This window comes from Echinops telfairi, unplaced genomic scaffold (genome assembly GCF_000313985.2).
Source record: "Echinops telfairi isolate 266 unplaced genomic scaffold, ASM31398v2 ScPeMD7_7424;HRSCAF=8462, whole genome shotgun sequence".
Taxonomy (NCBI): domain Eukaryota; kingdom Metazoa; phylum Chordata; class Mammalia; order Afrosoricida; family Tenrecidae; genus Echinops; species Echinops telfairi.
The window spans coordinates 95,248,302-95,273,587 of NW_022111324.1; the positions used below are offsets into that span (position 1 = coordinate 95,248,302).

Genomic DNA, 25,286 nt, shown 5'->3' on the forward strand with positions numbered 1-25,286 from the left:
TTTTTTTTGATGATCCTTTCGTCCTGGGGTGGCACAAACAGTTGAGTGTTTGAATCCACCCAGAGGTATATCAGAAGAAAGGCTGGGCAGTCTACTTTAAAATTCGCTGTTGAAACACCCTGACATTTGTGGAGTCGCCATGTATCAGAGTTGACCTGAGAAACACCTAGTTTTTAAAAAATATTTTTGCTTCATAAATTTGGCCATGCATCTGGAAGTTGGGTATATGAAAGCTGGCAGCAGACTTCTTATAGCAAAGGATTATGGATTTTTGTGAACTCAAGTAGTGTGTACTATGAGGTAGTTTTTCTTAATTTTTCAGTTGTGGAAGATACCATTCTTTACTACATATTATAGGTAAACCCAACCAAATCCATTACTATCCAAGAGATTCCAACCCACAGCAATACAGCAGGACAGAGTACAACAGCCCCTAAGGGTAATGTTTATAGCCATCGAATACTACATCTTGCTCCTGTGAAACCCAACTGGTGGGTTGCAACCAGCAGCCTTCAGTTACCAGCCAGGTACTTAACTCCTACGTTGCCAGGTTTCCATAGATTATAGCTACTTAGGTATCAATACATTTTATTTGATTACTTACCCACCTACTGCCATTGCATGGATTCAAACTCAGACTGACCCAATGTATAGTTGTTCCCACAATTATTTGGCCTACTGGCCCCTTTAAAAAACAAAAGGAAACAAAACTATGCAGATGCTCCTCTGGAATTAAAAGTGTTTGTATTATACTCCCAAGTATCCAGGATAAGGTGTAGTGGGCTGCTTGTGTAGCCCCCTGGATCATGCCAGGGCCTGCCCTCACATGGTGGGGCTATCAGACACTGGGGAGCACTGCTGTGTAGGGTTGTCAAGGCTGTAAATCTTAACAGAAGCCTCGTCGTTCTTCAGGGTGTGACCGGTGGGTTCAAGTTGCTGCCCTTGGGGTTAGCAGTCCAGTGTGTAACTCACTGTGCCACCGGGCTTCTGAGTGGCCCTGCACACACTGGGACTCAATGCGCTAATATGTTCATAGTCTAATTCTTGGGTAGCGATGAAACAGATTTCTTAATACCATATATTGATATTATTTACATTTCAAATATTGAAGTGCTGAAATGGAATTACATGATGCCTTTTGCACAAGCTTTTCGAAGTCCCTCGTGCATGTGTGGTGTGCATATGTATATTCATATACATATATTGTGTCACAAATGGAAGTATGCTGTAGGCATTATTCTTCTGCACCTTGTTTCGTTTTCTTAATTCTGTAGAGCTTTCTAATCTTGAAATCCTTAAATGGCGCCATTGACCGGTCTCTCCCAGGCCTCCCTCGCTCCTCCCCAGGATTGAAGAGCACTGGCTAGCCCTGTTGCAGATAAAATCTTCTGTTCTTTTTGTTAGCCTTCTCAACTTTGGTGTGCACAAACCAGAACCTGACTTCTAGTGGTAGTCCTGAAATAGATTATTTCATTTCTTTTAGGAGCCCCGGTGGTATAGTGGGTATACACATTGGACTGCGATCTGCATGGTCAGCAGTTTGAAACCACCAGTAGTTCTGAGGGAGAAAGACTGGGCTTTCTCCTTCTGTAAACGGTATAGTCTCAGAAACCCACAGGGGTTGCTATGAGTCAGCACGGACTCAATGGCCATGAGTTTGGTTTTGAGCCTCATTATTTCTCGATGTGGAGGTGTTGGAGCAATGACTTGTAGGTGTGCTGGGTCTCTCTCTTCTGACACTGTTACTTGAGCAGGACTGTTACCTGACCAGTCAGAATCGGCTAGATGGCAGTGAGTTTGTTTTTGGTTAGTCCCAAGGAGATGGAGAATGAGGATGCCTAAATGCCCGACTCGGACCCACGTTGTTGTGCTGTGCCTTTTATTTTGATGGTCAACACCATGCCTCCCCTTAGCCTAGTCTCCCACGTCCCTGGGTTCTGCAATCCTCTGGAATAGCTCACAGAGCCAATGGACCTGACCTCTCCAAGACTATGGACCTGTGCCCCAGGTCCAGCAGCTCATTCCTCCAGTGCCCTTATAGTCATGAATGTATTTACAGCATCTGTAATTACATGCACAGACATGCCCTCTGTAACCCGCTGTTAGATTGTTAACCTATATAGGAGGGGGTTTCAAAAAGTTCACGAACAAATACCTTGATCTTTTCATTCCATTTCCCATGAAGATTTGCCATTTTTGAAGTAGACTGATTTCACCCAGCATAATGTCCCTCAGTTCATCCATGATAGAAGGTCTTTTCTGAACACCTTGGTTTTTAAAGTTGGGTAGTATTCCATGTCTGTTTATCCATCCATTGGTAATGGGCCTTGTTGTTTTCAACTTTCTGCTGTTGTGAATAGTGTTGTGCTGGACATGGATGTGCAAATGTCTATTTGTGTCACAGCTCTTATTTCTCTGGCTTGTGTGTGTACACTTAAGAGCAGTATTGCTGGATCATACAGTATTTCTGTTTCCAGGATTTTAAGGAAGCACCGTATGCAGTCACAGTCGTCATAGCACTTTGCAGTCCCACCAGCAGTGTTATGTGAAGGTTCTAATCTCTCCACACCCTTGTTGGTACCTGTTACTTTCTGTTTTTTAGAGCTAGAATGTTACTATTAAAGCTGCGGTGAGAACTTACCTCGTTGGTTTGAATTGCATCTCTGTAGTAGCTAATGTTTGCAAACGTGTTCATTGTGCTTGTTTGCCACCTGAGATACCCAAGTGCCATTGACCCCAACTGCCATCACATTCCATTAGAATTTTGGAAGAAAAGTCCTTGATTTCTTCCCTCTCTGGTTTCCTAGGCCTCTAAATAATTATCTTCTTATGCAAATAACTTACCCAAAGCAGTTATTTCCACCATTTCTTCCTTCCTCCTTTATATATCTAATTGTTATCCCTTCTCTTATTTTTCACTCTTGTACAATGTAGACTTTCTTGTGCCATAATAATTTGAGATGAAGATGTGATGCAGTGTCATCCGGAGTAAAAAGAGGCTGCCTGTATTTTGTTTACAGTTGTATTCTTCCACAGAGACTCATAGATTGTGCCGAGCACAGGGGGGAAAAAGGGATATTGCTTAGGCAGTAAGATGATTAAAAGATAATTTAACATATACAAGGGGACTCCAAATGTTTGTGGGGAAAATGGAATGAAAAGATAACCCATAAACTTTTAAAAGCCCCCTCAGATATGTCAAATTAATGCGGTTGTTGTGGGTCTGGCCTATAGAATTAATACTGGTAGGCATTCCCCTCCTAGCCCGTAGAGAAGGGATGTGTTAAGCCTCCGTACAAAGGATTAAGCTAGCTGAACAAATAAACACACACACATATACCCACTAAATTGTGGTTTGACGTGCAAGAAAGTACAAAAGGTTGGCAGAACACTATCACTTAATTGGCACACCTCCCTTAGTGGTTTCTGTTTTCTCAATCCCCTGTTCCTCGGCCCCTGCCCCAGGAGACCTGGGAATCGCAAGTGTCCAGATATGATGATATGCCCAGCACCACCATACAGCCAACGCAGTTCCTGACACATTGTTAACATGCAGCCATTTCTGGGGGTGAATGTGTAATGAGTGGGGTCTGGCTGAGAGATGAGAACAAGCTCATCAGAGTTCACTACCTCAGTTTCTGTATTTTTGCCATAACCAAGCATCTGCACTGCCACTGAGTCCGTTCCATCTCATTTCTACCCTATGGGAGCAGAACTGTGCCTTTGGGTTTCCAAGACTGTGCACTGTGGTCTCTACAGGACAGGCAGCCTTAGCTTTCTCCAGAGGAGAGGCTGGGGTGCTGTGGTAAGCAGCCAAGTGCCTACTAGAAATACCTTGTAGGTAAATCTTTCAATTTTTGTCTTCTTTTTTGTTTTGAAAGAGGGCCCCTTACAACTTTTTATTAAGTGAATGTGCTATTTGATTACAGCTATGGGGCAGAAAGCCGGCCTTAGAAGCCAGAGGAGATGGCCAGTTGATGTTATTGTAGCCTTTGAACCCATACCTCCTGAGTCTTTCCTAACTTTAGTTCCAAAATGTGTGTGTGTATGTGTATGTGTGTGTGCATACACAAGCTTGTGCAAAATTACATGTTGAATCTATTACTGTGTTAGTAGCCCGAGTTCAGTGGCCCCACAGGATAAGATCCTGAGATCTCCCAGGATAAGGACCTGCCTTCATAGTAATTTTTCTCCTCACTGTAGTTACCATGGCTACCTCCTCCCATTCACCACATCAGAAATCCCCTAATGGGAAGAGGAAGCCAATGTTGTCAGACTCTTAATCGTTGGAATGTCATCTGATGTAATCTTTGGAAAAATGTTAATCCATTTCAATTTTCCGATTTTCTACAATTGTGTATTTTGTGTAAATGGTTTTTGTTTGTACAAAGATTGAGTTTTCAGCTGGGAATGTATTTTCCACTTTCAGCCCCCCTTAGTAATAACCACTGGCTCCCTCTCCCCCCACCCCTGTGTCTTTTAGATGGTTAATTTAACCAGACATCCTCAGCCATGAAATACACATTGAGCTTTCCCTGCCCTGTCTTCCCTGGTGTCCCGACAGCAGCAACTCCTGGGGCTAGGAGGAATGCTATTGCTGCCGCTGGCCCTGCTGATGAGAAAAGGTTGCTTCAAAGAGCTGGTGGATAAAACTCCCCCCACCCCACTCCCACTCTCAAACTACCAGCATTCTAGCTTGAGCAGATCACATAGATAATGTTGGGGGTCTTCAGCCTCAGAGTGGACCACACACTTCAGTCACCCAGGAAACGTCTACATATGCTCCTTTAAGGGGATGTGCTACAACCAGGGAGCAAGAACTTCAGAGGCCCCCGTATAGCTCTGATCAGTGAAATGTTAGAAAGGCCACCCAGCTGGGACTGGAAGGGCAGTGCTGCAGGAGGATTCCTTGGGTTAAGTCACGTCCTCTCACCCTCCAGCTCCAACTGGACTTCTCAGGGTGCCACACTGCGTAGGCTTTGGGAAGGAGACATTGGGAGACCCTGTTAAAAGGAGACATACTTGCTTTTTTCAGCAAATGTATGCTCAAACTTAAAAGCCAATGCGCTGAGAAATTTTGATTTCCAATATTCTTAGGGGATCTGAGAATGCTTACTTTACTTAAGAGTCATCTGGGATTCCTTAGATTGTGGATTTTGAGCTGGTATAACTGAGCTGGAATACAGTGCTTAGCAGGGTCTTGAACTCCAATGAAGCTCTTCAGAGCCCTGAATGAAACTCACTCACCATGGCCTGTGTAAATTGCTTATTTCTGTCTTCTCTTTTGATAGCAAGGTAATTATCTTATAGAAGAAACACAGTATTTTGTGGATCCATAACCTTAAAAGCATGAAGGAGCTTGTATCTACTTTTCTGTTGGAACAGTTGCAAGTTTTTCTTGTGTCACAACTGAATATGCGTTCTGGAAAGGATCAGAAGACAGCTTACAGAGCATGAGCCATAGAAGTATAGCACATCAGGATGGCACCTTTTAATCTTTTTCACAGTGTTTGTTCACAACTGTCATTTTATTACTCCGTGGCTCACTAGGTTAAGACATTGTTCGTGTCCAGCTAACCGTTGTCTCTACCCTGCTTACGTCTGCATCTTTCTAACACGCTTATACTAACTGTTGGAAGTCCATACAACTCCCAGTCCCCCTAGAGCTTGTGGGTTCCCAGGCTTGAGAGGCGGCTTCTCTCCTACTCAGCTTCTGGCCAAGACAGCGCCTGGTGCCTGCACCGTGTTCTGAGTACTCTGTTCTTCTGAACCTCTCCTGTTTTCTCAGCATGCTTATTGGGCTGATCACACGGACTACTCTCTATTTAACACCTTCATTTCCCTAAATGCTTTGTTCTTCCTCTAGGAAAAAAAACAAACCGGGCCTGCTTTCCATGCTTCTCCATCCCGGTCACTAAACTCTGCCATCAAATAGATTCCAATCATAGTGACCCCTGTAGAACAGGATAGAGCTGCCCCTACGGGTTTCTAAGACTGTGAATCTTCACTGGGCCAAGCTCTATCATTGTTGATACATACATTACATATTCTTATAGTGTCGTATTACTATTCATTGGCAGTACCGTGCCGATGGACACCATCACATCGGCACCAGGTGCACGGAGCTTTTGTGGCTGTTCCGTAATGCACATTTCTTTGCCTTCAGAATGTGTTGACTCTTCCGTTCCCACCGCACTTTTCCCTTTCACCAAGCTCTTAACATCCCTCACCCGTTTGTGTCGAGCTGATTCGGCCTCCTTGTGATCCTCCTAGAGGCCAGTGTAGAGCAAGGCTGAGTGGGAAAAGGTGGCTGCACCTTGCTCTGGAGGAGTGGGTGGTGGGTTTGTGCTGCCAGCACGCCACTTAGCAGAAAACGACGGTGCCACCAGAGCTCCTCTGAGTCCCCTTACCTAACACCCAACTCTTTATTCTTTAGAGCTAGTCATGCCTATGACTGCAAAAAAAAATTTTTTTTTGAGGCCTGGCTTGAGAAATCCCTCCTACTTTTTCTTCCCACACTAGACTTTCCTCTTGGGGCACTTGCTTCCTTTCCCTCCCTCTGATCTCTGAAGACAGCCGTGTCACTGTGTTCATCAGTCTGCACTCCAGACCCTGCCCGCTGCTTCAGCCAGAATCTTTTCTCTCTACAGCTTCACTCTTTCCTGTCTCTTCACACGAGAAAACAAAGCACCCTTCCTTTGTCCCTCGGTGTCTCTCTGGCCCCCAGTGGCCTCTCTTCTCTCCTGCCCAGTGTTTCGAGTGCTCACTTTCTCAGTCTACTGCTCCCGGAGTCCCTGTCCCACTGGGGGTGCTTGAACCCACACATTGCCGCTGAGGCCATGTCAACTTTCAGCACCCCTGTCATAGGACAGGGGAGAACTGCACGGGATGCCGCGACTGTCTGTCTCTATAGTATTAGTCTCATTGTGCTCCCCTGGATTGGTTGCTGGGTTTGAACCACCAACCCAAACACTTAGCAGCCTGCTGCTTAGCCCACTGCACTACCAGACCTCAATCCAGTGGAAGATTTTCCAGCCTTATTGTGTGTTTTACTATTGATTTGACAATGAAGCACTATTCTCTTGACATCTGTGGCCAAGATTTGTTCTGTTTTGTTTGTTTTTAACCAGCTGTTCATTTTTGCCTTTCATGAGGAGCTACTTAGGAGTGGGAGATAGCACCCTTAGGAGCCACCAGAAGACTGCACAACAGACACTGTGGAAGCTTCCAAAATTTACGCAAGGAGGCACCGTGTCTCCTATCTGTATTCAGTAGACCCTTCTTGAAAAGCCAGGCATGATGGTTCAGTTACAATCCCATAAATTATGTAATAATTTCAGTTGTTCATTCAACATCATATTGAGTAAGTATATTTTAATGAGAATGAGCAAGCAACAGGCTGTCAGAATATACTGTTGTAGTGCTGCCCTGGGGTTATGAACAGAGGACAGCTGGCAGAAGAGGTCTGGGGAAGAGCAGGTTAGAAGGCGGTACCCAGAAGATTACCTGCTTATGTGCAGATTCCTTTGTTTTGGGTTACTTAATAGCATAGCATTTGGGGAATGCAACAAAGGATATCATTTTGTATTAATTGCTGAAGTGTTCTTTTTTTTTTAACCATTTGATTTGAAAACATTAGGAATTACCCCCCCCCACACACACACAAAAAAATTTAAAAAACCAAACCTACTGGCATCCAATTGATGCCAACATATAGAGACCCTATAGGGTTGAGTAGAACTGCGCCCTTTCCCAAGGAGTGGATGGTGATTTCAAACCGCTGACCTTGCAGCTAGCAGCCCAGCACCTAACCACTATACCACCGGGGCTTCTGAAAACATACTAGGAATCGCTATGAGTTAGTCAGTTGCATTTTAGACATTATTTAAATGACTTTTGGTTCTCTTCTCTCTCGTGTCTTCTTAATATTACAGATGATGATAACATGGTTCCTCATATTGACACGGGGGCCCTGGTTGTGTAGTGAATATGCATTGGGCTGCTAAGCACAAGGTCAGCAGTTCCAAACCACCAGTGTGCCTGTGGGGCAAGATAAGGCTTTCCACTGCCTTAAAGAGTCTTGGAAGCTCACAGGGGTAGCTCTGTGAGCCAGCATCGACTATGACAATGACTGAGAATATCGAAGCATCTGTACATTCTTATTTTAAGCCCTGCTGGACATGGTTTCCTTAATATCTGAATATGCGTTTGTTAGCTCTTATGCGTGCACACTCATAGGTGCAGCCCGTCCCTAGTTGTGCGGGTTCCTGCTCCTTGCGTCCGATGTTGATTTCACGTCATACATACCAGCTTTGTCAGTTGATCTAGAACAGCATCTGTATTTTTATGTGTTCTGCAACAGTTTAGGAAATAGTTCTTGAAAACTTAAGGAAATATGATAGTAAAACGGCCTGGGCCTGGGATTTTAAAGAAGGGAATTCTCTGTGGCACTGTCAGGTAGACATTGGTTGGCAACTGCAGGGTTCAAGTCCACCGCTGGAGAAGGATGAGGCTGGCTGCTCCAGTAAAGATTGATCGTCTTGGAAGCTCCATGCAGGGAGACCAGGAGTTTCACTGACTCACTGCCGAGGAGTGCTTATTTACTTTGGGACAACTTTCTTAACTTCATCCGTGGTGGTTATACTAGCCAACTTTTCCCTTTCTTGGATAATTTGGGTAAGTTTATATTTCCCTTGAATTTTTCGCTTGTTCATTACCCCTTTAAAATTCACTAGTAGAGAAAATGAGTCTCTGACTTGTTAAACTTATTTCAGGCAGCCCCTCCGTCCCCCCACTTTGAAGTATTACTAGCATAGGTTATCATTTTCTGCAGTATTTCAGAGGGTTTTCTTACGTGGCGAGAGGTCCAGAGGTATTTCGGATGTATAACATGTAGATTAAAATATGTTCATTGTTAAGGCAGACTTATTTAACTGACTTAGTAGTGACGACTGGCATGCGCTTCATTTAGCAGAGCATGTATAAATGGTTCTGCTATTGGATACATTTTTAACATTACATCATTGTAATATATTTAGTCTCCTTATTGTAGCTCTGGCAGCTTCACAGGAAGCGTAAAGACACCGGTACTGCTGTATAATGGGGGAAGTGGGAGTTGTGTTTATTCAGCAGTATAAATAGTGCAGTCACATATGGTGATTTTCAATCTGATGGTTATCTCAGTAAATAGAGGTGCCTTTTGCAGTTCATTAGGATCTACTTCATACATTTTACTTTGCCAGTTTCCATCATTCTCAGAGCTAAATCATTCAGGATATTATATGTAAAAAAGACAGATGCTAGAGCAAAAGATGCTGGTAGGACAGAGATGCCGTTCTGCTCCCATAGACAGTGACAGTTTTGGAAACCCACAGGGGCAGTTCTACTTGGTCCATTAGGGTCACTGTGAGTTGGAATTGACTTGATGGCAATGCGGGTTTGTTTGTTCGGGATCCCTGTCACAACAGCACTATGCTTTTGGTGAGACTGGTTTGACTCTGACAGAGAAGTGGCTGCTGAGAAGCCGCAGGGTCAGGAAGGGCCTGCAATGTGAACAGTTCAAGCTGCACAGAGAGGGGAGGGAGCGAGGCTGGGTCACAGAGCACTGTGGTGACCACCTCGGAGAATTTATACTTACCCCCAATTAAAGGAGTTGTCTAAGGCATCTAAATCAGTTGCATTTAAAGTCCCTACAGGAGAACCACTCTGTGTGTGTGTGTGTGTGTATGTGTGTGTGTCTTTCTTTGTATCTCGAGTTCTCCTAATTTGTGCCTGGCAATATAGTACAATCACACAGCTGTTTCTGAAGCAAGTTTTAGCAGTTACATAGGTTGGTCCGCAGTGCTATGAAGCATTTTATCCCAAGGCTCTTGAGGACTGGCCTTTGGGACTCTGGAGATACAAGGGAGGTGCCCATCCCTTGGTGGGGCTTCCCAGGAATGAACCCTTATTGTGAAGTTACTTTGTTTTTATAAAGGATTTGTTTTTAATTATCTATCGTCTTTTCAAGAAAGTTCTTTTTAAAAAATTTTTTAATTTTCTTGGGGCCTCTTACAATTCTTATCACAATCCATACATATATCCATTTTGTCAAACACATCTGTACATATGTTGTCATCGTCTTTTTCAAAACATTTTCTTTCTACTTGAGCCCCTGGCATCAACTCCTCATTTCCCCCCCTACCTCTCCCATGTCCCCTTGATAATTTTTAAATTATTTTTTTCCCTGCCTTATACCGACAGCTGTCTCATTTCATCCACTGTTCTGCTGTCTGTCCCCCTGGGATGGGGACCATACTTCGATCATTGTGATCGGTTCTGCCTTCCTCCCCTCACCCCTACCCTTACCTTCTTAGTATCCCTGCTCCCCTTACTGGTCCTGAGGGGTTTATCTGTTCTGGATTCCCTGTGTTGCGAGTTCTTATCTCGGCCAGTACACATGTTCTGGTCTAGCTAGATTTGTAAAATAGAATTGGGGTCATGGTAGTGGGGAGTGCGGGGAGGAACCATGAAAGAGCTAGAGGAAGGTTGTGCGTTTTATCGGTGCTGCACTGCACTCTGACTGGCTCTTTCTCTTCCTTGTGGCCCATCTGACAGGGGTATCCAATTGACTACTGATGGGCATTGATTCTCCACTCTGCCCTCCTCCTTATTCCCATTGATATGCATTTTGTTTGTTTGTTTTGTTTTGGGTCTTTGATGCCTGATACCTGATCCCATGGACACCTCATGATCACACAGGCTGGTGTGCTTCTTCCATGTGGGCTCTGTTGCTTCTCAGCTAGATGGCCACTTGTTTACCTTCAAGCCTTTAAGACCCCAGACTCTATATCTTTTGATAGCCAGGCACCATCAGCTTTCTTCACCACATTTCCTTATACACACATTTTATTTTCAGCAATTGTGTCGGGAAGGTGAGAATCTCAGAATGCCATGTTAGTGGAACAAAGTGTTCTTGCGTTGAGGGAGTACTTGAGTGGAGAACCAATGTCCATATGCTGCCATAATACTTTATAAATAAGTATATGTATATAGCTCTATTCCCCTGTCATTGTATATAACTGTATTTACATATATACATGCCTGTATTTAGACCTCTCTAAATGCCCTTTGCTTTCCAGTTCTTTCCTCTATTTCCTTTTACTTTCCTCACATCCCACTATCATGTTTGGCCTTCATTCAGGTTTTGGTAATTGCTTTCGGCTACATTTCCCTTGATCGAGCCTCCCCCACACCCCACACCCCCACCCCTGGCCAAGCATCCTAGGCCCTCCTCCCCATCAATTTTAGACCAGAAAGTTCATTTCTTTAGGGCTCTAGGACTTTCGGGTTTTTCGCTTGTTGGTTTCAGATTATGTATTACAAATAAAGGCATTGTCTTTGTTTATTTTTACTTTTGTTACACAAATCTTTTAAAACATATTAGCCTTTATACAGAGTTGTTAAAGATGAATTTTTTGTTGGTAGACTTTATTTCTCTGCTGGCTGGGCATTGCGCTATGACAACATACTTGGTATATAGTGCTTGATCAGATTTCAGCAAAGAGTGCTATTATATTTCACTTTCCTCTAAGTCTTTTGTTATTAACCTTCATCACTACACACAGCTCTTGCATTTCATAGGACAAGGTGCAAATTCTTGCTAGTGACAGAACCAAAATAGAACCTTCTTGTTGGCATCCCCTCTCTTAGCCTAATGCTCTTTGGACCAGTGGCCCTGGTGGAATGCGGGGAAGTTATGGGTTCACTCCCGGGAAGGGTGAGGGCAGGGCTTTCCCTAGGGGAAACTCCTCTGAGTGTATTTAGAAAGAACTTGGATGAATTACGATTTAATCTTAAATACGAGAGCTTACTACAGTAAGAACTACTACTATGGAGTTATAGCCATTCTGTGACTACCATGTGGGCAGCCATGTTTACATGTAAACAACTGTGACAGAGCAGCTACTTGGTATGCAATCTCATTGTGAAGTTGTTGCGTTGTTGGGGTCAACCTGTCGAGCGCTGTGTGGCTCTTGCGGAACCTACATGAGGCTCCGAAGTGAAATTGAAAAGGAAAATTAAACGATTGTAGTTTCATTTAAAGGATACTGTTCAGATCATGGTGATTTCATTTGTGAAAATATATTTGTGGCTCTGGAATAATTTCTAAATTGTTGTGAGGGACAGGATCGGCTCTTCCAAGTCTTCTGCTGCAGATGACAGTGAGGGGAGGCCGGGAGGGGAATGTTCTGAGATTCTCCACCTCATCCTCCCCCTTCCCCCTGCCCCCCAGTCAAGGCTTTATAAGGTGTGATTGATGTTGTTGCCTGAAGAAGTTACCCTTTGCAAAAACAAACGAATCCTTCCATTGCCATCGGAGTCATTTGGACACACAAGGAAATCCTGTGTAAGGTTTCTGAGTCTTCACGGGAATAGACAGCCTCATCTTTCTCCCTCTGAGCAGCTGGTGAGCCTGAAAGGCTGACCTGTCAGAGAGTAGCCCTGCGGTCACCCACAGCACCACCAGGGCTCCATACTCTTTGTGAGAGGTGGGGGTCTCCAGGTGCAGGTTTACAACCCAGCAGAAGAGGGTGAAACCAACGTTGTTAGCCAAAAGCAGCATTTTTCATTTTTAGTCAGAAAGGATGAAAAGTAGAACCTGGTTACATATCTTTCGGAATTGTATATATGTAATATGTGTACACATATGTAATGGGTTGGAATGTAAAAAATTAATTTCTCTACTGAGTCATAGGGAAAAAATTGATAAATAGTGCCCTATCAGCAAATTACCTTGCTTAGACCAATGAAGAGCATATAATAAAACACTGCTTTCTTGTGATTTGGGGGAGTGTCTTTGAAACAGTTCATATTTTACCCAGAGAATTATAAAACAGGTTAAATATGAACAGAAATTTTTATAAACATTAACTGAAGTAGACATTGTTAATAATGGTTGTTATAAACTCTCTCGTTGATGACTGTATTTACCTATTGAGCTGGAGATCTGAATAAAAGCATTAAATGCATCTACTTAAGGTGCGTAAAGAAGCCCTGATGGCGCTGTGGGATAAGCATTGGACTGCTAACAATGAGGGCTGTGGTCCAAATCCAACAGCTGTTTTGCAGAAGAAAGATGAGGCTGTCTGCCCTGTAAAGATTTGCAGCCTTGGAAATACTGTAAACAATTGCAGAGGCAGTGAATTGTTTAACATGGCCTTTGTTCATCAAAGTCTTCAGCTCCCACCAAACTACCTTTCCCTGCAAAGTCTTAGGAAGAAGTTGGGGGAGAAGATCCTGACAGGATTCACCTGTGAGTAATTGTTACCAGGATCCTTTGGCTTGCCATTCTGTTGTGTATAAAATAGCCCTTTGAGAAGCAGAAGGAGGAATCTTCTTACCTGCAAGAGCCAGGAGTGGACCTGAGACACCTGAGCAGTGAAGTTTTGGATCCAGAAATAGCTGTCCCATCAGAGGAGCAGCAGCACGACCAGGAGCCAGAGCATGGAGCAGAGTGGTGGAACTCCCCACCACAGAGCTTTTAGGCAGGAGGCTTGGGTAGTTGGGTGCTGCTGGCCACTTGATTGGGGAAGTTGGGCTTGCTGACTCACGGAAGTGGAGCTGAGTGCCTGCGGGCCTAGGTTGAGTGGTTTGGAGTGCCTCTGGGCATCTAATTCAGGAAGCAGGGTTTGCTGACCCAAGGAGCTTGAGCTGAATGCCTTTGGGTTGAGGCTTATAGCCTAGTACATGTATGCCCCTTTGGGCATCTATTAACAGACCTGAAAGAACTTTGTAACATTCCTCGGAAACAACTGTATCCCGATCGTTTCTCACTGACATTGCAACTTGTTAACTTTCTCAATAAACCCTTCAGTCATGAATTTTGTCTGAGTCCTGTATAACCATCACAATGGATATTAGAACTCAGAGAGGTAAAATAGAGAACACTAGTAAGACTACGTTTGCAAAGGTAACTGTGAACTTGAGTTTCTTTGATGGCAGTGGGGTTATACCTACTAAAAAACTCAAGCCTAGTGCCATGGAGTCAATTCCAACTCGTTATAGCCCTGCATACGTTTCTGAGGCTGAATCTTTACAGGGAGCAGACAGCAGCCTCGTCTCTCTCCTGCGGCACAGGAGAGCAACCAGCTGTGCTGTTGCTAGTCCAACCCTCACGCCACAGCGCTACCACGGCTCCTTCCATAGCAGATAGTGTAAATCAGGCCAGTGCCCTCTGTGATATATCCAACGGCAATGGATTCCAGGACCCCTGTAGAGACCCCTTTATAAAACCAGTACACCCTCCCTGTGTACTTTAAATCATCTCTAGGTCATTTACAATACCTAATACAATGTAAATACTATGTAAGTAGCACTTTTAGATCCCTCTTAGCTCTGATCACCTAATTGTGTGCTCTTCTCACACCTCACTATTTTTAGAGTGGATAAGATGGGCCATTTATAGTTCAAATGTATACATTGTAATTATCAATAGAAAAGGGTAGATTAATTGAAAGTTTTGAAAACAAAGGCTTTTTGTAAAAATTAGACTGCTGTCATTTGTATAAGTATTTATGTTAAAGTACAAACAGAAAGAGCTGTAACAGCCCCCAATGAAATGATTTATTAAAAAGAAGTACAAACAGAAGGTAATTAGTCACAATAGACTAAATGGCAGCTGTTCTTTATATACTGGGTACTTCGTGGCTTTGTTGCCTTGAGCCATAATGGATTCTATTAATAGCGTTTAATTTTCTCGTGGCATATTATGTGTATATAAACTCCATGAAGCAATCATTAATGCCATGAATATATATTACGTGTGCACTATATTATTGTTGACCTTACGTCTTAACACGTGGCTGGCATTGAAATAATGCCTGGGGTCGTTGGGTCCACTCCGACTCAGAGGGGCCATATGTTCAGTGTGTGCAATGTACACTCACAAGATAGAAAAACGAGTGCTTTGATGATGATGGTTTGTTTAATATTTCACAAAGACTACATCCAGAAATGAGGTGGTTATTTGCCGTGTAAATGCACTCTGCAATGTACTGTGCGTATTGTACACAAAAGTGACCTGTCTTTTTCTGTGGTGCATTAGTATAGATTGCGTTCAGTTACTTGGCATATTTCTCCTCGAAGTGAATTTACTGCTGAATACAGTACTAAAGACTGCTGCTGCTTCACCCAAAGCTTCGTCTTATGTACCTGACAGCAGGCAGCACGGAGAGCACGTCTCTGAGGGATGCATTTACCAGGTCTACAGTGCAGGGGTTTGGGCTTGTTGCTGAGATGTGATGTCTAAGATTTCAAAGTAGTAGCCAGTTTCCTTTGTATTGCTGCGTTGACTGCTTGGTGTGGCAGGCTGGTCGGATCCACATGCCATCGGGGAAAGTCTGATGAGCAAGTTGATAGTCGTCTGCATTTCTAGCTGGTGGGGAGAAGGCAGGGAGACCAGGGATTGAGGGCCCTGAGGGCCCGAGGTGCTTCCTTTTCTGTGCACCGTCTGTGAGCCACCCTGGTGGATGTAGCCCTGGGCACAGTTGATGGCCTATGTCAGAAGGCAAAGACTGATGATCGAGCTGCCTGCCTGAAGTAACAATATTGTTAAAATCGTTGTTCGTAGCGTGTTTCTTCATGGGATATCTAAAGTACTGTGTGATGACCGGTGCTGTGTTCACTTTCAATACAGAATTGTACCCTGGGAGTTGTATAACTTTTACCACTGTAATAAGCACTCATATCAGCTTGTATTAAGTTTGGAATTAATGACCATCACAGTCATCAAGTAGGTTCCGTTTACGTTTTAAATTAAGCTTAACCAAAAGTAGAATGTGTGCACATTTACTAAGTGCAGTTGTACCCAGATCTTCAGATGGTAGCCAGCACAGGAGTCTTGCGTGCCTCCTCATCTGCTCCTGAGGGCACCTTCAAGGGCTTGTTAGTTACAGCTTCTCTTACACCTACATATTTCAATCTGCACGTTCTGTAGTTACTAGTTCTGTACACCCATTGACCTGTTGACTGTGACTCATAGTGACCCTACAGGGGCAGAGTAGAATGACCCCCTAGGGTTTCCCAATCTTTAAATCTTTACGGGAGCAGGTTGCTGCATTATTCACCTTTACAGCAGCTGGTGGGTTCAAACCACCAACCTCTTGATTAATCAGCTGAGCCCCTTAACCACTCACTGAGCCACATACCAGTAATGCAGTGTTGTGCTTTCACATACTATAGATTGGTGTCATACTCCTCAACTTACCCACTGTTGTCTTGGCCTTTCCCTCCTCGCTTTTCTTTCTCCCATGTTTGTCTGGTCACCTGTGCCATTTGCTTCCTTTTGTGGTGTCTCAGCCAGTGGCCGTTTCTTTTACTGCTCCAAAAGAATCCTTGTTGGGTATTTCTTGTGTCTTCAGCAGGAACATTTTCTTAAGAGCTTGTGTTAGGCAACTAGATAATTTTTGGATATTTAATGCACTAATTACTTGTATTAAGGAAATATTATTTGGAAGTTGTTCTGTGGTTAAGCCAAGATTTAAGATATAAATATAATTTTAAAGCTATATTGATTTAATAATGTATACCCATTTGTTTCATAAATAAGTAACTCAACAGATATATTTTTATATTTCAGATTCTGTTTATAATTAGTCTTACTTGCTACCACTACATTCTTATCTGTCTATAGTGAGTTGATTAACGTACTTTTCTCTTTTTCTCCTGTCCTTAGACAAAATTGAAGAAGCACAGAAAGAACTGAATGGGGCAGAAGTTTCAAAAAAAGGTAAATTAAAATCAACTCCTATAGAGATAGTAATTTTTGCAGAAATCCCTCTATATAAGCCCAATTAACTTTAGCCTTACTAAGCCAATCAGCGTAACCATATCTCAAAATTTAAAACCTCTTTAAATGAGTTCATAATTAACCAGTTGTTGCCTTTGCAAATGCTGTTTGTAAACGTGCCTGCTAACACGGAGAGCACCTTGAAAAGAGTCTAAATGGGGTTGCGGTCATATGTGTGTGCAAATGTGGACGGTGCGGAGGGGAGGAGACGGTCTGTTTTCGTGGTGATAAAAACCTGAAAATAATAAAAAGAACCTGAATGTCAACTGATGGAAGAAAAGCTGAATGCATTGCACTACATTCTTCCTTTTGAATATTAAGTAGTTGTAAAATAAAGTTAACTCTATATCATATACTATTAATTAAGGAAATGAAATTACAATGTTGATGAAAAATAGACCTTTTCCATGTTGTGAAAACAAGTAACAAACCATACAGACATGTATTAAGTATATGGGGTTGGGAAGGTGTGAAAAGGTCAGTTGGAATCGCCCCATGGCAGCACGTTTTGGCTTGGTGTTGGCAGTGCTGGAGGAAGGAGCAGGTTGAGATGGAAACATTTTCTTATGTCTTTTGCCTGTATGATAAGTTGCAATGGATATAGATTTGTACTTAAAATAAGGATTTTAAATAAAAAGAACTCTTTGCAGCATAGGAAGCAGATTGGTTATATTTGCAGGTAAGGTTTCTTGAATGTATAGTTATTTCTAGGGAGCCAAGGCGTCTTGTGGATAGCATTCCGGCACTTTGTTAACGAGTAAAATTGTTCTTTTAATGTTGCAGAAAACTACTTAAGGTTCTCCTCATAGTCTTTGTGTAATGACTTCTTATTTCTTTTTCAGTGTTATAGCTTCTAATCACAGTACGCTATTTTGGCAGAGTTATCTAGCTGAGTAGGATTCTGATGGAAAAGCATGCACACATGCATGCATGCAGGAAGTCCCTGGGTTATAAATGACTCATTCCAAAGTGTGTCTCTAGGTTAAGGTGTTAGGTCAGTCAGGGCAGATGCAGACAGTTCTTATTTAGCCTTCCTGTAGTGTAAGGGTTGGGGAGGGTGGAGTGAGAGGCCGGGGCAGTGCCTAAAGTCATCTGCTGTCTACTCAAAGGTCAGGGGTTTGAATCAGCCTCTCTGCAGGAAAGAGAGATGGCTTCCCTAAAGATTAAGAACCCAAATCCCAAACTCACTGCCATCGAGTCCGTTCAGACTAATAGCTGCCATAGTGTGGCCTTGGAAACTTTGGGGGCATTTCTCTTTTATACAGTGGCTCTGAGTCAGCACCGCGGCAGTGAGTTCAGATTTAATGTAAGGAAAAGCTCGAAGCCTCTTCAATGACTCAGAAGCTGTGTGTGCAGCAGGTAAAGGTTGATTGTGATGAAGAATTTGTGGCAAGCGGGGATGGGTTCAGTCAGGGACTTCCTGTGTAGGTTTGCGATCCAATTACATTACAGACAAGGATTCCCTAAGGGAGATAACGTACGAGGAAGTGACGCTTGCTTTCCAGGTTCTTCTTCCCAGGCCCTGCCTGCGAGACTCTGCCAATGAGCGGGGCTTTAGTAGTTGAGCAGGCAGCCCCTGGTTACAGGCCGCCCAAGGACCACTTCCGCTTGCCATTTAGGGTTATGGAAATTGGCCTTCACTTTGAAAAGACTGAACCAACCTCTGCTAGCAGCAAATTCTTCACGACGATCGCTTTCAGCTGCTCCATCCGAAACACCCCCCGAAAAACAGAAACCCAAACTCACTGCCTCAGTCAGTTCCTGCTTTGAGTGGCCCTCTAGGAGGGTGGTGTGCACGGCCCCTGTGGGTTTCCTAGACCAGGGAGCTGCAGACTCTGGCTCTCTCGCCATATTCGGCTCTTTCAGTACACACATGTGGCTCTGAGGTAAAATGGGAAAGAAAATGAAGAGTATTGTTCAGATGATGGTGATTTCACCATTGTTCAGATAATGGTGAAGGACAGGATTGGCTTTTCCATCTCAAAAATGTGTCGACCCCTGTTCTAGACTGTAAATCCTAATGGGAGTAGAAAGCCTCATCCATCTCCCGCGATGCAGCTGGTGTTTTCAAACTGCTGACCTTGCATTAGCAGCCCAGGGAATAGAATAACCCAGCACATCATGAGGGCAGCTTTAAGAAGGCTTTTGAGTCTTTTCTTGCGCTGACCCAAACCCAAACCCGAACTCACGCCGTCGAGTCAGTTCCGACTCAGAGCAACCCTAGAGCAGGTTTCTGACACTGCTGTCTTTATGGGAGCAGAAAGTGTCACCTTTCTCCCGAGGAATGGCTGCTGGATCTGAACCACTCACCTTGGGATGAGCAGTCCAACACTGACCTATCGCCACCGCCAGGGCTTCTTTCTGGTGCCCGGCAAAACCAAACCAAACTCCCCACCATCTGACTCATAGCGACCTGAGAGCGCAGAATTGAACTGCGCCCCTGAGTTTCCGAGCCCTGGTGGTGTAGCGGTTAAGCATCGGGCTGCGATCGATGTGGCTGGCAGTTAATAAACCACCAGCAACTCCATGGGAGAAAGACTAGGCTTTCTACTCCAGTAAACAGTTACATTCTGGGAAACCCAGAGGGGTCGCTTTGAATCAGCATTGACTCCATGGCGGTGAGTTAAGAGTTAGCTGTGTGAGTGTCCGAAACTAAATCTTTACAGGAGTAGAAAGTTTCATTTTCTCAAGCGGGGCAGCTGGAGGTTTAGAACTACTGACCTTGCACTTATCAGCCCAACATGGAAATCGCTAGACCAGCAAGACTCCTCTTGCATTTACTCACTGCTGTCTTTTTAAGACTCATACTGACCCTACAGGACAGAGTAGAACTGCCCCATGTGGATTTCTGAGACTTGAACTCTTTACAGCAGAATAAAGCCTCATCTTTTACCTGCAGATCAGCAGGTGGTTTCGAACTGCTGACTATGCACTTAGCAGCCCAACACCACGCCACTAGGGTTTGCACTAAAGTAGGCTAAATGAGAACTGTGTGCACCTGTTCTGACTTATCGACAGGTTCTTACAGACATAGTGCTCCGGGGACTGACAGTGCTATCTCGTATGCAGCCACTTTAAAGTTTCTTCTTTCTTTTTCCACCTCCCCTGTTCCATGGGAATTCTGGAAAGCTTATTTTATTTCTGACCCTTTAATGGCCCCCTTGCAGAAAAGCAAAGTTCAGAAAGAACTGAGAAGTTCCCAAAGTCATGCTTCCCACTTGGAAGGTTGTCCGAAGATCCCTCCCCCAGATTGCTATAGGCATAAAGGATCTCAGACACGCAGGTGCTTCATCTGTCATCTCTCGCCATTTCCGAATCTAGTAATGCTTGAAGTAACATAATAAAATCTTGTCTCTTCTGGCAAAGAGTTTTAAGCACAGTGAGTAAAATGGAAGAAGAAAGGAAACAAAGGTTCTGGAAACAGAAATGTGGGTAATGAGGTTCAGAATAACTTGAGTGGGCCATGTTTGGCAGGCTGTACTTACTGAAGACCTGGGAAGAATACCAAGTGAGCATTAGTCTGCACCTCACTGCTCAGAATTACGGTTTGACTCACATTTCTATACACAACCCTGGGCAGTTCTTCTGAAATACAAGTAAGGAGTAATAGCAGTTTCTCTTTAACAACAGGAGAGAAAAACTTTTAGTTCTGGAGGTGCTGAGATTTCTCAGAGCTTTTCTTGCCGAGTTGTCCATTAAAAGAAATTTGTTTCTTCCTTCGAAGAATGTGGATTGTTGCTGGAGATGCTGTTGGGATGGTTCTTCCTAGTTGTGGCGCTGTTGTGTCCAACAGAACGAAGCCTGGCGCAGTCCTGGGCCGCCCGCCCGCACAGTCTGCTGTGCTCAGGCCAGGGCTGCAGCCGCCAGTGTGCCGCCCACCTTGCTGGGGGTCTTGCTCTTTCATCGAGTCCTGTGCTGTTTTTAGTAGGTGTATCATGAGGCATGTTTGAGAAATTACTATTTCACTTTTTTGTGGGGGGGGTGTCCTGCTTTTGTTTTTCTATTTTTATTTTTATTTTTTTCTCCCTCAAAATTTGACCCAAACTGGCTTTTCGGTCTGTACTGCTAAAGGTGCTAAGACCGTAACTACATTCAAAATTTTCCGGTCCTTAATTTTTTCTACTCTTCCATCCTTACTTAAAAGTCATGAGAATGAGTAATTTATTTTCAAGACCATCTAGCAAGTGGAAGCCTCTCTTTTTATATGCACTAGTCCTTGAACATTTAATCAGTTTAATGTGAAGATGGCGGCACAGAAATCAACTATTGCTGACATACACTGAGAGCGTAAAGAAGTGCATTAAGTTATGTTAGTGTGTGCATTCTTTATTTCCTCTTGTGAGTTAAAATATCACTTTGATTTGATTTGTTATGTTAACCGATTTGAGGCTAAATAACTCCACCATTCACACAGTCCTTTTTAATGTCATTATTTTAAGGGGCATTCTGTTTGATGCCATTTGTAAAATTATTGAGAGGGATGTAAATAAAAAGCCCTTAAAGTCACAGCTACAAAACAGGTCTAGAGTTACCTGAGAAAAAGTAAATAGATCATCAGTTAGGAAGAATTCTGCAAACCCCCACTTGCGTAAGCTTTAATTTTAGTATATTTAACTTTTATTATATATTTAATGTATATATAGGGCAAAAGGGAGATTGAATGATAAGGTGTTATTCTTTAACCTGACTGTCTATTATAACCAACTTCACAATGCTCTCTGTCTGATAGCAAGGCTAATTCACACCCCGGGACTAAGGAGGCTAGATGCACGTGGGGACCCTGCAAATGGACTTGGGGCTTTCACTGCCTTCCTTAGTCTTCCGTAATGGGCGTTCCCAGTTTAAGCTCCAGTACCATCCCCTCTTTCAAGTTTGCATTTTCTTATTTGCAATCCTTGAATCACACAGGTTGGTGTGCATCTTTCATGTGGACTTAATTGACGCCTCACTTAGTTGGCTTCTTGTTTGCAGACAAGCCTTTAAGACCCTCTGTGCTGTTCTTTCTGATAGCTGGGCACTATCTGGTTTCTTCACCACACTTTTGCTCTCGCACCCATATCTTCAGTGATCGCTTCATGAAGGAGAGAGATGATTATTTTTTATTCCAACCCCGAGTTTTAGTGCAAGACCTATCCAGTACTGTTGTATCTACCACGCATGGGTCTTCATGTTCTTGATTTTGTTTTCACCATTTTAGTGCTTTACATAATAATTATGTATGTTTATATCTTCCCAAATGTCCTGATTTTGCACCTTCAACCTTGAATTATATGATAGTCTTCTTCAGCTTTTAAAAATTCAACCTTGTTTCTAAGATTTATCCACTCTATGTTGTTCCTTAATTATGATTATCTTTATGTCCTGACATACATGCCTGAGTTCTCTGAGGTATGTATATATTATTTTAGAATCAGTACAGAGTCACGTGCTCTGTTGGTGGCTGGTTTTTCGGATGTAGATCATCAGGCTCTGGTGGACTCAAACCTGCAGCCTCGGGGTTAGCAGCCTGATGTGTTCATTATTGACACCACTTGGGGACTCGTAAGACGTGTCTAAGGAATGTATGTGCCTGTTCAGCTTTATGCGACAATGTAAGTGGTTCCCCATCGTGGTTACTCCAACTCACACCTCTCCCCACCCCGTCAGTCTCCGTGCTCCTCTACACTTACTATTAACAGTGACTTAAAATGTTTGATAGCCAAATGGGTATAAAACAGTATTTTGCTCTGCTCTTGATTTATGCTTCCATGGTTACTAAATAACAGTAAACCTTTCTTCATTTATATTCTATTTTTTTTAATGCTTGCTCACTTTTAAAAATTGAATTGCTTGTCCTTAATATAACCACAGTGATACTTTATCTGTTTTAGGCTTATGGTAATTTTAATTCTTTGGCTTAGTGTTCCACTCTTATTTTAGGTGTGCAGTCTTTACTTTTTACCTTAAATTCTTCACTACCACAAGGTTTGTGTATCTATTATTCTATATACTTTTTAAACATTTGCCATTCATATTTCTGAATAAAAATATTCATCTGGAATTGATGCACACACACACACACACACACACACACACACACACTGAGTTTATGTTCAATTTATTTTTTTCCTAAATGGATAGCCATTTGCCATTGCACAATCAAGTAAGTTGGATCCTCTTTACCATCTTATGTTAATTTTTATGCATAGGTTTGTTTCTGAGCTCTTTAATCCGTTAGTCTGTCAATCCCTTACCAGTGCCATAATGTGTTACTTTGCTTTCATTTATAGGAATTCTTGCTGGCACAAGTGGTTAAGAGCTAGCAGCTCAAACCTACTCATAGGAACCTTGGAAGACAAGCCTGATCTTGTGCTTCCAGCAGTCCAAAGCCTTGAAACTCTCTCAGTATACAGTTCTACTTTATACACATGCATGCTCACCATGAATCGGAATGGCCTGAATGGCAACCCACAACACCATGTGTTGCCAACCCCAACCCAAACCAGACTCACTGCCATTGAGTCCGTTGAGATTCATAGTGACCTTATAGGACACGGTAGAACTGCCCCTAAATGGGAGCACGCAGTCTCATCTTCCCACCACAGAGCAGCTGATGGGTTTGAACTGCAGGCCTGGTGGCTAACCCAGCACACTACACCACCAGAACTCTGTTGATAGATAATACAGTAGAGCAACTTCTTCTAGTAATTTTTCTGTAAGAATGTTTGAACTGTTCTTGACTTTGGCTTATTCATTTACATTTAAAATCTATTTAAAATTTAAACACTTGTTGGAATTGTATTGTTTGAGATTTCATTGAATTTGCAGCAAACTGACCATAATCTTTACTCTCTGGCTTCCTTCCAGGAGGATAGTATATTTCTGTTTTCTGTAATGTTTTAGAATGTTTTCTCTGTGCATCGGATTTATTCTTCACACTTATTTTTCCTGATTTCATTGATATGTTTTCTTTTGTCTTCTGTTGTTAGCAAATAGAAATGTAATCTGCTTTTGTATTTTGTCTCATACCCTGACTGAACCCTTGTTAATCCTGAGCTGTGGCTGCCTGCGCTTTTGGGTTTCCTTATAGTGCGATCAGCCGGGAGCAGTGGGTGCTGGCTTCTCCCTCCTCCTCGTGAAAGTGCCACTCTTGTCTCGTTGTCCTCTTGCAGTCAGGTGGGCTTTCTGGTTGGTTCTTGGCTTTAAGGCAGCATCTCTGATACTTACGCATTAACATGTTGATGGTGCTCTTTTGTGAGGGGAAGAGGGTCGGGGTTTTTGTTGTGGTTGTTGTTTTTAAATAGTGTAATGAATATTCCCAAGCTTTTATTTGTCAAGTTTCCTTAAAAGCATAAATGACTGGTATTATCAAATGCATGTTCTTCATAAGTTGATATAATCTAATGATTTTATCCTCTCTACTTATACCTCATGTGCATTTTTTCACCCCAAAACATTATGATGTTTTACACACACACACACACACACACACACACACACACACACACACACACAAACCCAATATGTTGCTTTGCCTTCCACATCCTGGTGGGCTTGGTTTGTTAATATTTTGTTGGAGATTTCTACGTCCATGTCGGGCAGTGGGGCGGGAGGGCCTGTAATTTTATTTTCTTAGAGGTTTCCCAGTATGAATTTGTTGTAAGTTGAATGACCTGAGGGCTCTGCCCTCCTCCCCTTGGGAAGTATCTGTTTAAAATATGAGGAGACTTCAGAAAGATTGTGGAAAGATGAAATGAACTGATACTGGAAACTTTCCACAAGCTTTTTTGATGCTCCCTTGGGCAGTGAGGGCTTTTATCCATCTTAGAACATATTTTGATTTAGAAGATAGGGTCCAGATTTTAACCAACCAATTCAAAATATTTAATGACTGTGACTTCCTTTTTCCTTTCTATCAACTTTGGAAAATGAAAGTTTTTCTTATCCCCCTGTCATCTAAGTGTTCACATTTACTGGCCAAACAATTGTCCTCGTGTTGTTCCTCTTTCAGTGCTGTTGGCTCTATACCGATGTCTCCTTTTTTAGTTGTTGCTGCTATTGTTCATTTGTACTTTACTCTTTTCTTGCCAGAGGTTTGTCTGGAAAAATTTTAATCTTTAAAAAATAATAATAATACTTCCTGATTTTCTTGCTATTCTATTATATCCCTTTAAATTGTATTACGCTTTGATCTTTGACTTCCCCTCCCTTTTCCCCTTCTATTTATTGTTAATAAAACTTTTTGTTAATTAAGACGGAGGGTTATATTTCAGGCCACCAACCCTGCATTCCTCACACATACTGCATTCTTTCCCACCTGCCTCCTCCTCTGTGGGTCTCCGTCTTCCCTTTGCATAAGTCCCTAACTGCTACCCTCTGGTCCTGTGCTTCATCGGCCCATCCTTTTCTCCCTCACTTGGAACTCTCCAAAGTCTGTTCCTGTTAGTATCCAAGTCTTAGTCTTGGTTTTTAACCTTAT

At 42.9% G+C, this 25,286-nt stretch overlaps 1 protein-coding gene across 2 annotated transcripts in view; it reads left to right on the forward strand.

Moving 5' to 3' along the window:
- Window positions 1-25,286, forward strand: part of HIVEP1 (HIVEP zinc finger 1) — a 147,162-nt gene that overhangs the window by 63,958 nt on the left and 57,918 nt on the right. For both annotated transcript variants that reach the window (XM_045298068.1, XM_045298069.1), the window contains exon 2: window positions 16,715-16,768. In XM_045298068.1, the coding sequence (XP_045154003.1) occupies window positions 16,715-16,768 (54 nt within the window). The remainder of the gene's footprint in view (window positions 1-16,714; window positions 16,769-25,286) is intronic.